The 12,320-nt window shown below is 46.6% G+C and overlaps 1 protein-coding gene across 5 annotated transcripts in view; it reads right to left on the bottom strand.

The window, feature by feature from the left end:
• Positions 1 to 12,320, bottom strand: part of pik3r5 (phosphoinositide-3-kinase, regulatory subunit 5) — a 19,773-nt gene continuing 7,453 nt past the window's right edge. The window contains exons 2-18 of one of the 5 annotated variants that reach the window (XM_035530065.2): positions 11,092 to 11,202; positions 10,217 to 10,317; positions 9,525 to 9,593; positions 9,220 to 9,358; positions 8,739 to 8,814; positions 8,085 to 8,259; positions 7,756 to 7,924; positions 6,601 to 6,669; positions 5,627 to 6,456; positions 5,018 to 5,143; positions 4,413 to 4,535; positions 3,800 to 3,893; positions 3,283 to 3,359; positions 3,011 to 3,104; positions 2,598 to 2,680; positions 1,652 to 1,767; positions 1 to 1,418 (exon numbers count right to left, since the gene is read on the bottom strand). In XM_035530065.2, the coding sequence (XP_035385958.1) occupies positions 1,271 to 1,418; positions 1,652 to 1,767; positions 2,598 to 2,680; positions 3,011 to 3,104; positions 3,283 to 3,359; positions 3,800 to 3,893; positions 4,413 to 4,535; positions 5,018 to 5,143; positions 5,627 to 6,456; positions 6,601 to 6,669; positions 7,756 to 7,924; positions 8,085 to 8,259; positions 8,739 to 8,814; positions 9,220 to 9,358; positions 9,525 to 9,593; positions 10,217 to 10,317; positions 11,092 to 11,191 (2,589 nt within the window). In that variant the 5' untranslated portion in view covers positions 11,192 to 11,202 and the 3' untranslated portion in view covers positions 1 to 1,270. Of the gene's footprint in view, positions 1,419 to 1,651; positions 1,768 to 2,597; positions 2,681 to 3,010; positions 3,105 to 3,282; positions 3,360 to 3,799; positions 3,894 to 4,412; positions 4,539 to 5,017; positions 5,144 to 5,626; positions 6,457 to 6,600; positions 6,670 to 7,755; positions 7,925 to 8,084; positions 8,260 to 8,738; positions 8,815 to 9,219; positions 9,359 to 9,524; positions 9,594 to 10,216; positions 10,318 to 11,091; positions 11,203 to 12,320 lie in introns of all 5 variants that reach the window. The other 4 variants (XM_035530066.2, XM_081710680.1, XM_081710679.1 and 1 more) reach the window with 4 other exon arrangements.

Here is a 12,320-nt window from a genome sequence, read left to right as displayed (position 1 = left end):
TTCACCCATTAAAAGACTTTATTAGATATTTTCACTTAGTAACAAATAATATACAAATGTTATAATTTAAGAAAACAAACACATTTAAACAAACATTTAAAGCACCCAGGGACAGTACCATGTTAGAAACAGCTACTCAGCTGCCGGACAGTTTTAAAATTAAGTTTGTCGTTGCCACAAGATGACAAGCGCTGCTCTCAAAGCCACAAAAGGGCCCCAGATTGTTGGTACGCCACTGCTGTTACTGCACACCCCCTCAATTACTGCGGTTTCTCGCGGTAGGCGCCACTATCCTAACACAGCTTGCAAATCTTAACCTGTGCCAGCTACCTGAGGTTTAAGCAGACCTAAACTTCAGGTGTAAGTGCATTAATACAACAATTAAAAATAAACGTTAGCTGAAATTACAACAAAAACATATTTACATCCCAGACATCTGCAAAATGGTAAGAATAATACAAAGATATGTTGCACAAAAGTGTTTCAGGAACCTGAGACCTTTAAAAAGAAATATATTCAGTGGTGTTAGATCATCTTGAAGTAAATACATCCCTATCTACATAGACTGACTTTTTAATGTGTGCCATTGATTAAAAATGTATTTAAATTTAAAACTGAAACAGTATTATTCTCACCCAAGAGAATCAGTGTTTTCCTTCCATGTAAATGTAAACTTTATGACGATGTGCTCTCTCTCTCTAGGCAAACGTTTAAAAGTGCTCCACTGTAGGCCTCAGAAAGCCTCGCTTTAGATAATTGTGGCTGCAGGCGAGCTTTCAATTAGTCAACCACGACCTCTGCTGGTCAATCGACCAAAGTACAACAAGTTGATACCATTTCTTATCTAAGATTTTTTGAGTTCAGACATACTGTTAAATCAAATAATTATATTAGGGAAAAACCAAACCAATTATCAATACAAATATACATACGCATCTAATTTACAAAAAAATGCCTGTTAAAAAGAAAGCCTGAGCATTCCTGGTACATATCGGTGTCTGTGCTTGGGTCGGACACACTGGGCAAGAAAAAGCAATCCCAATTGAATGTGGGTTTTTCGCTTATTCCTGAGCATTAAAACACAGCTACATAAAAAACCCAATTTAGTAGACAAAATGCCTACACAGTGTACAGTGTTGTGTGCAACATATGTCCAGACTTTAAGAAGTTGTTTGCACCTTAGTGGTCAAAAGCGTTGAATTCCATGTGCCGTTCAACTGAACCTGAGCTGAAAACATTTAACAAGTTATTGGAGCCTGAGGTTTAGGGGTCACGGCTGGGGTCCACTGAATGTGGCGATGGGGAGGCAGAGCAGAGAGCAGAACGTTGGCTGCAGAGGCTGGAACTGAGCAGACAGAGTCCTCGCTCTCAGCCAGTCAGCAGAGGTCTCTGGCTTATAGCACACGGACACCTCGCACCTGGTAACGCACGCACGCACATAGAAAAAACACCAACCTATATGGTTACAATTCACACATTTTATAAATTACATTACTTATATTTGCTTCATAGTACTGTGCAGAAGACTATACACAAATGGGATCTTGGTTTAAATTATATACATGTCAGTTAGCAGCATATTCATTTATTTTATATTAGTAGCTCGTATGACTGTCTCTCTCAGGCACAATGAAAAGAAATGATTCAGTACCGGGTGACACTCTGAAGAATCTTCTTCTCGTCCTGATCAAAGCAGACGGCGAACGTGGTGCTACCAGAGCCATGCACCTGCACCTTGTCCACCTTCACCCGGGTGGTGCTCAGTTGCTAAGGGGGAGACACACACACACACACACACACACACACACTCTGGATCAGAACCACAGAACCACAGAGCCTTTGCTTAGCCCGACCTAATGGGACCCATGATGCACAGGTCTGCTGGTGACGCTGAAGAGGCGGCAGTCTGAGCTGATGGGCGGAGGAAGTGAACACACAGATGCAGCTACTGACGCAACAGCAGTGGGGTTTACATGCAAAGACTTTGACAAAATCAAACAAATCGCTCCATTACAGCTCAACGTTCCTTTTAGACGCATTACATCTCGTGTGCAGCGCACAGAGTAAAATCTCACCGACTTATGCAGGAGTCAAAACCTCTGGATCAAAATCTCTAGTCTTCTCAAACACTTCGTCATTTTTGTACTTATTAATCCATGCCCTTTATTTATGTACTCCCATAGGCTTAAATTATTGTAATCCCATATTTTTCTTTCCAAATACAATTTGCTGTTTATCAGCAAGACAGCGTTAAGCACCTCAAGGTTTTCATGTTCATATTTTTTATAAACCACCTCCTTTTACCGGTTTTGTTTTTCCTTTTTAATGTTTAGATAAATAACTAAACGAAATCAACTGTTTTTCCACCGTTGAATCAAAGCCGTGAGCACTGCAGTGAAAGTACAGTTCTGTGGTTAGCCGACACCAGAAACACTGAGAACAAAGTGGCTAGCTCTCGCCGCCCCAGCAGCGGAGATGCAAACAACCCCAGACTGCTGCCGCTCGCCTTGCTGGGCTGTTTACGCCGAGCGCTGTTGTTGTGGATGTTTGCCGTCGTGAACCGCAGGTGCAAGGTGACGCGCCTCCTTCCTGCACACCTGGTTGTAGCTCTTCTTCGATTTGGAGTTCTGTCTCTTCAGAACCTCTGTCACAGTCAGCTGCAGACACTCCATTTTAGGATCTGAACACACCAAAGACATGGAAGAACATGAGATCTGTCCTATCCTGAGCTGAAGTGAAGTCTGTATTGCCTTTGTCATATTTAATGCTGGGTTACAATTGAGGAATGTTTGTGTGAATGATTGTGAACTCTTGTCTGCGTGAACATAATTGGTCCTATCGCTCACATCTAGACCCAGGCAACAAAGCGATTCTTCTCACATAACTAATGACATAACGCCTTCAGGGAATTCTACAGGGCCCCCTAAGTGCCCTACAGGGGCCTCTAGGCTCTGAAAAGTACTGCTAACCTTCCAAATTTTGGTTCCAAGTAAGCAAAAGTAAGTCTTACTGAGTTCCTCTGGATTCCTACATGCCTTGGTCAGATTTATTGAAGTGCAAGTCTTCTCTGCTCTGGTCTTCTGACTCCTCCCACTAATAACCACCTTATCAGAGACAGAGACGGGGGGGGGGGGGGGGGGGGCAGTGATTAGATAGAGACAAGGGGGATCCAAACATGAGAGGGAAGGAGACAGCAGAGATACAGAATCTCAGATCGAGGTTGAGATGGCTGCACATTCAAACTGAATTAGTTCACTCTGGAGTTCTCCGGGTGCCTCTTACCTGGTTATAAACCAGCTCAAGGGACAGAGGCATGGCCTCCCGCTCTCCGTCGATGCCAAACCTCTTACTTGCTGCCCCTGTGGGGATACAGATCACACACACACCATTATCACACATCTAACACACACCGCCAGACCACGCCCCGGCACACGCTCAGACCAGCGTCCACCCAGCTCTGCAGAAAACAGTACCGAGAAGGACACTTTCATCCACAACCATCCCTGAGCTTGCTGCTGTGCGCGCTTCTGCACGTTTCCTCTCTACACCAGCTTCGTGCACAGAAAGGTGTGACCGTCACCCACTGGAGATGTTGTTTTGAGTTGGTTTATGATGTTTGCTACATTGTCACAAACAAGGTAACCACGTCGGCTGGGTGCGTGCAGCACACGAGAGGCGCGGCCCAATATTTTATGGGAAAGGGGCGAGGCTTGAGACTATCAGAACGGTAAAAGGCACGGGCAGCCGGGGTTGTGTCGGAGGTCAACGGAGTGACCGGTCAGTGGTCCGTGGGGTTTACCCATGGCTTTGATGGCTCTGGTCCCTGCCGTGTGACCGAGCTCCAGGGAGTGGATGAAGAACTCAGTCCTCGTCTCTCCGCCAGCTAGAGTCAGCTACAGGACACAGAGAGACATTTACTTAACGCTGTGTAAAAGGAATAATCCAACATAATGCAATAATAAATAATCCAGCACGCACACGTACGATAAGACTGTGAGGCAACACACTCCATCTACTTAGAGCATCAAAGGCGAGTATTGCAGGAGTGACATGCCACGCATGAGTATGACACGAACATGGCATTACACGCACTACAGTTTTTATTCAGATTCAGTTTAAGCAAAAAGTTCAATATTCACAGATCTAAATGCAAACTGTTTTAGAATGCACTAATATACTGACATAAAAGTATTACCACTATACTGGCATACTGATGTACTGACAAACTAGATGTACTGACATACTAATGGAACAATCCTGTATCAACATACTGAGGTACTGATACAGTAATGGACCAGTCCTGTACGAACATACTAACGTAATGATATAGTAACATACTTGTATACAAATAGATGATCTATGTTTATATATAAACGATATACAGATATGTGGGTGTGTGTAGGGTTCCTGACCTCTGCCTGGTAGAGCTGTAGAAGTGCAGGCCGAGTTGCGTTTCTGCAGTAGTAGAGCAGCAGGTCAGCCAGGATGGGCAAGGCTTCTTCCACCGAGTCCTCCGCAAGCTCAGGCCTGGACGTCTGCTACACACACACACACACACACACACACACACACACACACACACACACACAAACACACAAACACAAACAGTTTAGGACAGCAGTCTTCACTGGGGTTACTTCAGAGACATGGGCTTCCTCCTATGCATGGGAATGTCTTAGGAGAACCATAAGCATTTAAGTCCAAGTTCGGTTTATTTGTCACGTACATAGTCATACACGGTATAATTCGCTGTGAAATAGTTTGAGAGTGCTCTGTCCAAACTGAGGGGAAAAAACAGGGGTACATAAGGAAATATGTATCTAGCTATCTCTCCCTCTCTAATATATATAAAAATAAAACAATGTATGTACAATATATGTATATATACGCAATGTACAATGTATATATCGCTATGTGGATATATGTGTATGTACACAAGGAACAGGCTGATACGAAAGTATCCATGCTGTGAGTAAGGTTCACAAGCATGTGCACTATTGGGGGGGGGAGACCTCACCCGACAGACGATCTGCAGTGGCAGGTCGAGCAGACAGTGCGTGTTTCTCTCGTACCAGGGGTCCAGAGTGCCAAGTAGGCGGGCGATGTCATTGGTACTGTCCTCCAGCTGGTCCGACAGGCCCTCCTACATACACACACACACATTAGTTAGACCACGCTACCTGCTAGGCCTCTGAATTAACACCCAGCTGTGTTTTAACACTGGGCTAAGGCTGCAGCTTCAGGATACTTCCACTCTACATCAAAAATCAAATCAAAATGTATTTATATAGCGCTTTTTACAACAGATATTATATCCTACATCTGCCCTACATCTCCTTTACATCTGCCCTACATCTCCTCTGTGCTTGAGTGTGTATTGCGTACACCATCTTACTAGGAACAGGTGACATTTAACTAGGACAGCAAAACTGTAAAATGCTCTAAAACCACAGTGCCACAAGTGAACTGAATTATTAAATACAATTATTAAAACAATTTTGAATTGTTAAAAACACCAGTCAGGTGAGAGTCATGTAAGTGAGTCGTGTAAGTGAGTCATATAGGGGACTTGTGCAAACGCCTCGTTTAAGCAAGTGGTGTACGTGAGGTCAGCTGCTCTCCTCACCTGTCCCACCTTCAGCGGGCTGCTAGAGAAGTGTCCTGTGGCTCCGCCTCCCACTGGGTCTCTCCGGACTGGCACAAAGAAGAACCTGAAGCGGAAGGCCCCGGACAGGCGGGGACATTCCCTTTCCTGTCTCCTCAGGCTGCTATAAGCTCGGGCCACCCTGCCGGCCATGTGGTCTGCCCCGAACACCAGCACCCTGAGCAGGGGGGCACCGGGCGGGACCTCACCCTCGTCGCTGCTCAGGATTGGCCGCCTCCTGTAGTGGCCGGGGCCCGGGCCCAGGTGCTCCAGGGCGCCCTCACCTGGCTGCCCATTGGCGCTGCGCACCAACGCCTGTTGCGGGACCGAGTTGGAGCGCTTGGAGCGGGCAGCGGGCAGGAAGTCCTTGGCTTCGGCCGTACCCAGGCTCTTAGCGCGGGACAGCGACTGTCCGCCACGCGGACGGAAGAGCCGGGACAGGCGCCTGGACAGGCCCGCGCTGCTCTTGGACTTGGCGGCCGGCGGCACCGGGGATTCGTCCTCCGCCTCCTCGCAGAAGTCGCTGTCCGTGCCGGACGCCTGCGAGGAGGAGGAGATGGTGGATAGGGGCGAGCCCTCGCACGACGCCACGGACAGGGTGGACAACATGGAGTCCTTGGACGCCGTGGACAAGGACGACACGGTGGAAAACATGGATGCTCGTGGGTCCACGTAGCCGTTGGACACAAACTCCTCCATCTCGTCCAGCTCCTGTTCTTCGTCCGCGTCACCTTCGTCGTCCTCGCCCGGACACTCGGAGGTGTGTAGACAGGCCAGCTCTGGCTCCGCCTCCAGGAGTTCATTCAGGACGTCTGTGGGGAGAGCGCAGAGGCGGGGCTCTGAACCGTCACCAGAACAGAGAGGCAGGGCTCTCGTCTGTGGCGGAGTGCATGAACCGATCTGCCGGGGGTTATAACAGATGCTTTGACGTGGAGGAGAGAGCCAGGGGTTCTTACCAAAGCTGTCAGTCTCCCAGCGGACCGTGTAGCACTTGGCTATAGGCAACCTAAGAATCTGCAACATCCCTAGTCACACACACACACACATACACACACACACACACACCTTAAAAATACATTCCTCTTCAATCTGCCACAGACATATTGTGGTACAGTTTAAGACTGTCCACCATTCACACTGGTCTAAAGTAAAACTTTTACCAAATAAAGTAAAATGTTTTACCAAATATTGACCCCATGTGTGACGGGTGCAAAAGAGAACTCCCCACCCTCCCCCACACATTCTAGTCACTTCCTTTTGGGACTAGATATTCAGCTTTTGCAACCTTTCTGGCACGATGACTCGTGCAGCTTAGATGGAAGACACGTCTCCGCCCATGTTTAAGCGCTGGGTCAAAGGTCGGATGTGCTCCTGGACGTCCATTACACTCTACGAGGTGATGACGTGACCCTGTCCAGCACTTGGTCATTTATGTGGAAAATATGGACTCCATGGATACAGGGTTAGAAGATCCTATGACGACTAGAATTACTGTTACCAACACTCCTAGTCTCTGAGCTCAGATCCTTTAGTCTGCCTGTAGATACATTATAGATCTGTATCTGTGATGATGTTAAGAGTGTGTGTATTGGGGGGGGGGGTATTTTTGTATTGTACTATTCCATTTACTCTATTTTCTAAGCTTCAAACTGATCAAAACTCATAAAAAGACCTTTGATTAAAAAAACCAAAAACACAATACTAATCTTAACATGTATTACTCAAAACCTGTAACAAAAATAAATAAATAAATAAATAGCAGAACCATTTGGAGGAATTCGTTCACTTGTGTTCCACGATTCATGTACATTAGCCAAGACACAAACCCACCGACTGACTGAAGGATCAGGCATTTAGAATAAGCAGCGTGTTGCATTATGGGAGTAACATCTTAGATTATGTAACGTGTGTACATGTGAAGTGTAATGGATAGCAGGGATAAAGAGAAAGATCGAGGGTGTAAATGTTATTAGTTTGGGAGAGGACACTTTACTCACACACACACACAAATAATCTCAAACACACAGAGGAGGAGAATGAAGAAATCTCCCTTTGTTCAGTCACTCTAGAGGATACTGTGTGTCGATTAAGACACCTCATTGCCTCCATACCCTCTCCATTCCTGCTGTTGCATGCTGGGATGTTGAGTTTCTCTCGCAGCTCCTCCAGGCCCTTGGCTACACGAGCCCGTGCTGTAGCCGGCTCTGCCGTGGCCGCTGCGGACTCCATCAGCTCTGTTACGAAGCAAAGGGCCTGGCTCAGCTCCTCCTCACCGAAAGCCTGCAGCACACATGCCCCACAATTACCAATGGGCTCTCCTCACTGTACACTGGCCAGAATGTAGTCAGGGTCTTGTCCTGAACATCGTGTGGGTGCATGTATTTGGTAGAGGCCGAAGTGGGCTATGTATTACTGGTTGGTGTAGTGGGGTGTAGTATACCTGCAGGGCCAGGTGGATGGAGGGCAGAGGGTATTTGGTGCCTAGAGTGGCTTGGAAGGCATGTTTGATAAGGGTGATGGTGGTGTCTCTCTGAGAGACATCTACTCCACCCATCCGCTCGACGACCGACAGAAACGCTGGAGGAACATCCACCGGGTTCATCAGCAGCACCGTACTGTCTCACACGCGAACACACACGCACAATATGTTTGTTATTATTAAGGTATTTTCATTGTCAAAACCAGTGAAGAAAACAGAGAGAATTTGCTTAAAATCTTGTGGTGCAAATTCCCCTGGAAATGACCAAACATGCAGTCAGAATTACCGAAAACATTTGCTACAGCAAGTGCAAAACAAAGATTTCTCAATTTTGATCATCTTATCCAAGTTGTTCATGTGAACTTAAAAGTCTGTTCATGCAATCTTTTGAACTCAGGAAGTTGCATTACACTTGAATCTGTGTGCTGCAAAAAACTTGTTTTGAATTGGGGCAGGATGTCAGTAACGTATAAACAAGCAACACTCAGATCAGCGACGTGCGATTGGCCAGCAATTAGCTACAGGCGCAATCGAAGAACAGACAGGAAGTAGAGGCGACCGCAGGGAGGGCAGGTCCATGACGGCTGCTGCAGGACTTCCTGCCAAAGCACTCACATTGCCCTGGAGTGCTGACTGACGCCAGTCAGAGTGAGTCCTTGTTCCTCGCTCACCAGCCTGTGATAAGAAATTCCTAATACATAAGCACGCACGCGCACACACACACACACACACACACACACAGTCACGATTCCTCAGAGCTAGGCTCATCTGAAGTGAGTTTGTCTCATTAGCAGTAATCTTGCTGAGCACCACAGGAGAAAACAAAACTTGGGGGAGACTTCGGAGCAGTGAGAGAAACCAAAACATTTCACGGCCATCACTTCGGGAAGAGCTCGACCAAAAATGTTCCCGATTCTAATTATATATTTACATTTAAGGCATTTGGCAGATGCTATTATCCAGAGTGAATTATATATTTCTCAGTATGATGGTGTACGAGCTCCCTGGGGGTTGAACCCAGGTGGAAATAGTCTCTACCTGCCCCAGGTGAGCTAAAGGAAGCTAGCTGTGGAGTGTTTGCACTTAAGGGGTTTACCTGGTGCTCGGAGCTCTTGCTGTAGCGTTGCTAGGAGACGGCGGCAGACACTGCAGTAGGGCTCTGGCCACGTCAGGAAGCCGTGGAACACTTCACATGCCTCGGCCAGGAGCGTACCATTCAGCGGACAGTACGGGGTCTGATGCAGGGCGACACCATTACATCATCCTTATGACACGGAGCCGCGTGTGGGAGCGGACGTGCATTTTTAAAAGTTAAACATGGTTGAAGATAAATGACGCTGTAGGGAAGCTGGTGGCGGTGGGGAGTGTGTGGTCAAACACGGCGCGCTGGGAGGGTCTCACCTGCAGGAGCGTCGACTCGAACATGATGACCAGAGGGGCCACCAACTCATATTCAGCCTCCTGCTGTGCCTGCCAATTACACACACCACTAATTACACCAATACATACACCACCAATTACACATGCCACTAATTATACCCCCATCCCCACACACACAAACAACCAAATACTGCCAAGGAACAGACTCTAAAAGCCAACCCATAATTCAGAGTAACCTGTCCATGACACAGTGATAACGGTTTAATTCACTCAGGATGCCTCACGCAGCACGACATTAATCAAGATTTAGTTTCTTGACATTGACAGTGAGTGGCCCCTAGGGGGCAATGCAACCTCTGGAATCAAGCATCCTCTCAGAGTAAAACAAACATTAATCACTGGACTTTTGACAGTTTTCAAACACAGTACACAGATTTCAACCTGTTAACATTATAGAGAAAACACATGTAGAAACACTGATAGCACACTGATGTAAAACAACAACAAAATATTAATAACGGCTATTGTTTAATAACTTCAGACCAGTTTGTTTGGTTTGATGCCCTCATTGTTACATGGATGTTTGGCCCTTTCCCTACGCAAATGCAAACTACATCCCACAGGGATCGGGGCTGATCACTGGAAGAGACCCCAAGTGTGAGTGCAGTGGTAGAGGTTTAGCTACACCCAGCTAAACCAGACGCAGCACAGACCTCTCTCGCACGCCTGACGACCTGTTGGAGCAGGATCAGGAAGTTTTCTGGATCCCTCTTCAAGAGTTCTTCCAGACTCCAGCGATTCATGCACCACCCAGCTACACACACACACACACACACACACACACACACACACACACACGGTTTAAAAACCATGCACGCACGTACACATACACAAACCTAAAAACATCACCACACATACAGTAATGAGAACCAAAACAGTGAAACTAGCCAAAGCCAAAATTTGCCGTGAGTCCTTTTTAAATCTGAAGATATTTTCCAGCAAGTATATGTCTAACACATGGCTCTAACACCACAGAGAGACAGGAAACATCACATAGAGCCGCAAAAATCCCTCAGCTTCCTTTTCCTTCTGGCATTATTTTGACTATAAATCAATTTGGATACTGTTTCAGCTCAACCGTAAGCAGTTCAGAAATCCATGAAAACGAAGTCTGATCGCACCGATTTCCCCATCTGCCTAAGTGAGACTGGGATCCTGAACACCCCACCCCTGAAGGAGTGGAGCAGATGTAGAGCAGAGCAAGAGAAAGAGAGACAGAGAGAGAGCACGAGAGAGCGAGAGCTTAGTTTCCTCTCTTAACCAAAGTGTCAAACTCTACAGCAATTCTGAGAAAACAAACTCCCTCAACTTGAAGTGACAGAAAAACACATCCAACTCGGAAGCTCTTCATAACGTAGCTGTATCGTGACTCGCTCACCATAAACAAATGGCCGGTTGAGAGAACACCTTAGAGAGGAAGAGCCCTGAGCTGGTCAGCATGGCAACTAATCCAAGCCCACCAGCAAGTGCCTGACAGGGCCACTAAAGCAGGGGTAGGGATGTGGGAGAGAGGCAGAGGAGGGCTTACTGTTCCAGGATTGCGTGAGGCTTTCAGATGACCGGAGGCCATCCAGACAGCGGTCTAAAGCATGCTGGATCCGATCCTCGGTACATGTGGTGTGCTGCATCTTCACTCTTCCTAAAATGTGCACGCACGCACACACACACACACACACACACACACACACACGTTATACGCTGACCAAATGGTACAGTTTTATTAAAGTACCATCCTCAAAGGACTTGAGAAGCTTATTTAACAAAACCAGCCCCACCAGTGTGAGGAGATTCAGAAGACAGAGTCATACGGTTATATGTAGAACCTGGAAAAAGAGAGAGAGGACCTATTTATCAAAGGAGAAAGAGAGAATTGAAACCAATGGTTTAGAGGCTTCATGACCTTCACGCCTGGGCTGATGACATCACTACCATATTCCACTGCCAACAAGCAAACCACTACTGCACTGAACACACCAATATGATCAATTCAATACCACTACATGGGCATACATACATACATACATATTCTCTCGCTCTCCTTTGATAAATAGACCCTCTCTCTCTTTTTCCAGGGAAGTAAACACATGGGCAGTTTTGCATGTCTCACAAAGATAGAGAAGTTTAGGCAAATGATTCCAAGAAGGGCAACAGGTTCAGGGAATTTCTGGGGACTCATGAAATCAGCTGCCCATTCTCCTTCTGGGTTATAAATGAAGCTGCGTCTCCTCTAACAGCAACCTGCCATACCTAACTTCCCATCCTACGGGTCAATACCTGCAGGTTCCTCTGAACATATAAACTGACTTAATGGCGGTTGGCATTTAGGCAAATGATTATGGTGAAGCCATGAGAGCATTTATGTAAATACTCATTAATAGAATGACAGAGAAGGAAAAAATGTTATTAGGAGCTAAAAGGTGGAGCACAGTCCTGTGCAATACTGTATTGTAAAACTGACAAACAAAAGGTATCGCTTACTTTCTCTTGGCAGGTAAAGGTTTGCCACTACTTGGTGAAGTGAAAAAGAACCGACTCAATACACCAAAGATTTTATGCCGCACTTCCCGAAATGGCCATGAATGTAAGACTCGCGCTGGACGGCTAAACGTTGTTTTGACCGGCGTGAGTCAGGGGCTGCGCACGAGCCCAGCACTGCGCAAGAACTCCTACTTGCTCGGGCTGCTGAGGTCTGAGAAACAGCTCCGTTTGAAAGATAAAAACGGAAACAACGTTTTTAAAAAGGAAAAAAGTCACTTC

This window comes from Electrophorus electricus, chromosome 3 (assembly GCF_041902795.1).
Source record: "Electrophorus electricus isolate QZ-2024a chromosome 3, ASM4190279v1, whole genome shotgun sequence".
NCBI classification, from domain to species: Eukaryota; Metazoa; Chordata; class Actinopteri; order Gymnotiformes; family Gymnotidae; genus Electrophorus; species Electrophorus electricus.
The sequence above is the reverse complement of the archived record's forward strand: the minus strand, read 5'-3'. Positions and strand labels throughout refer to the sequence as shown.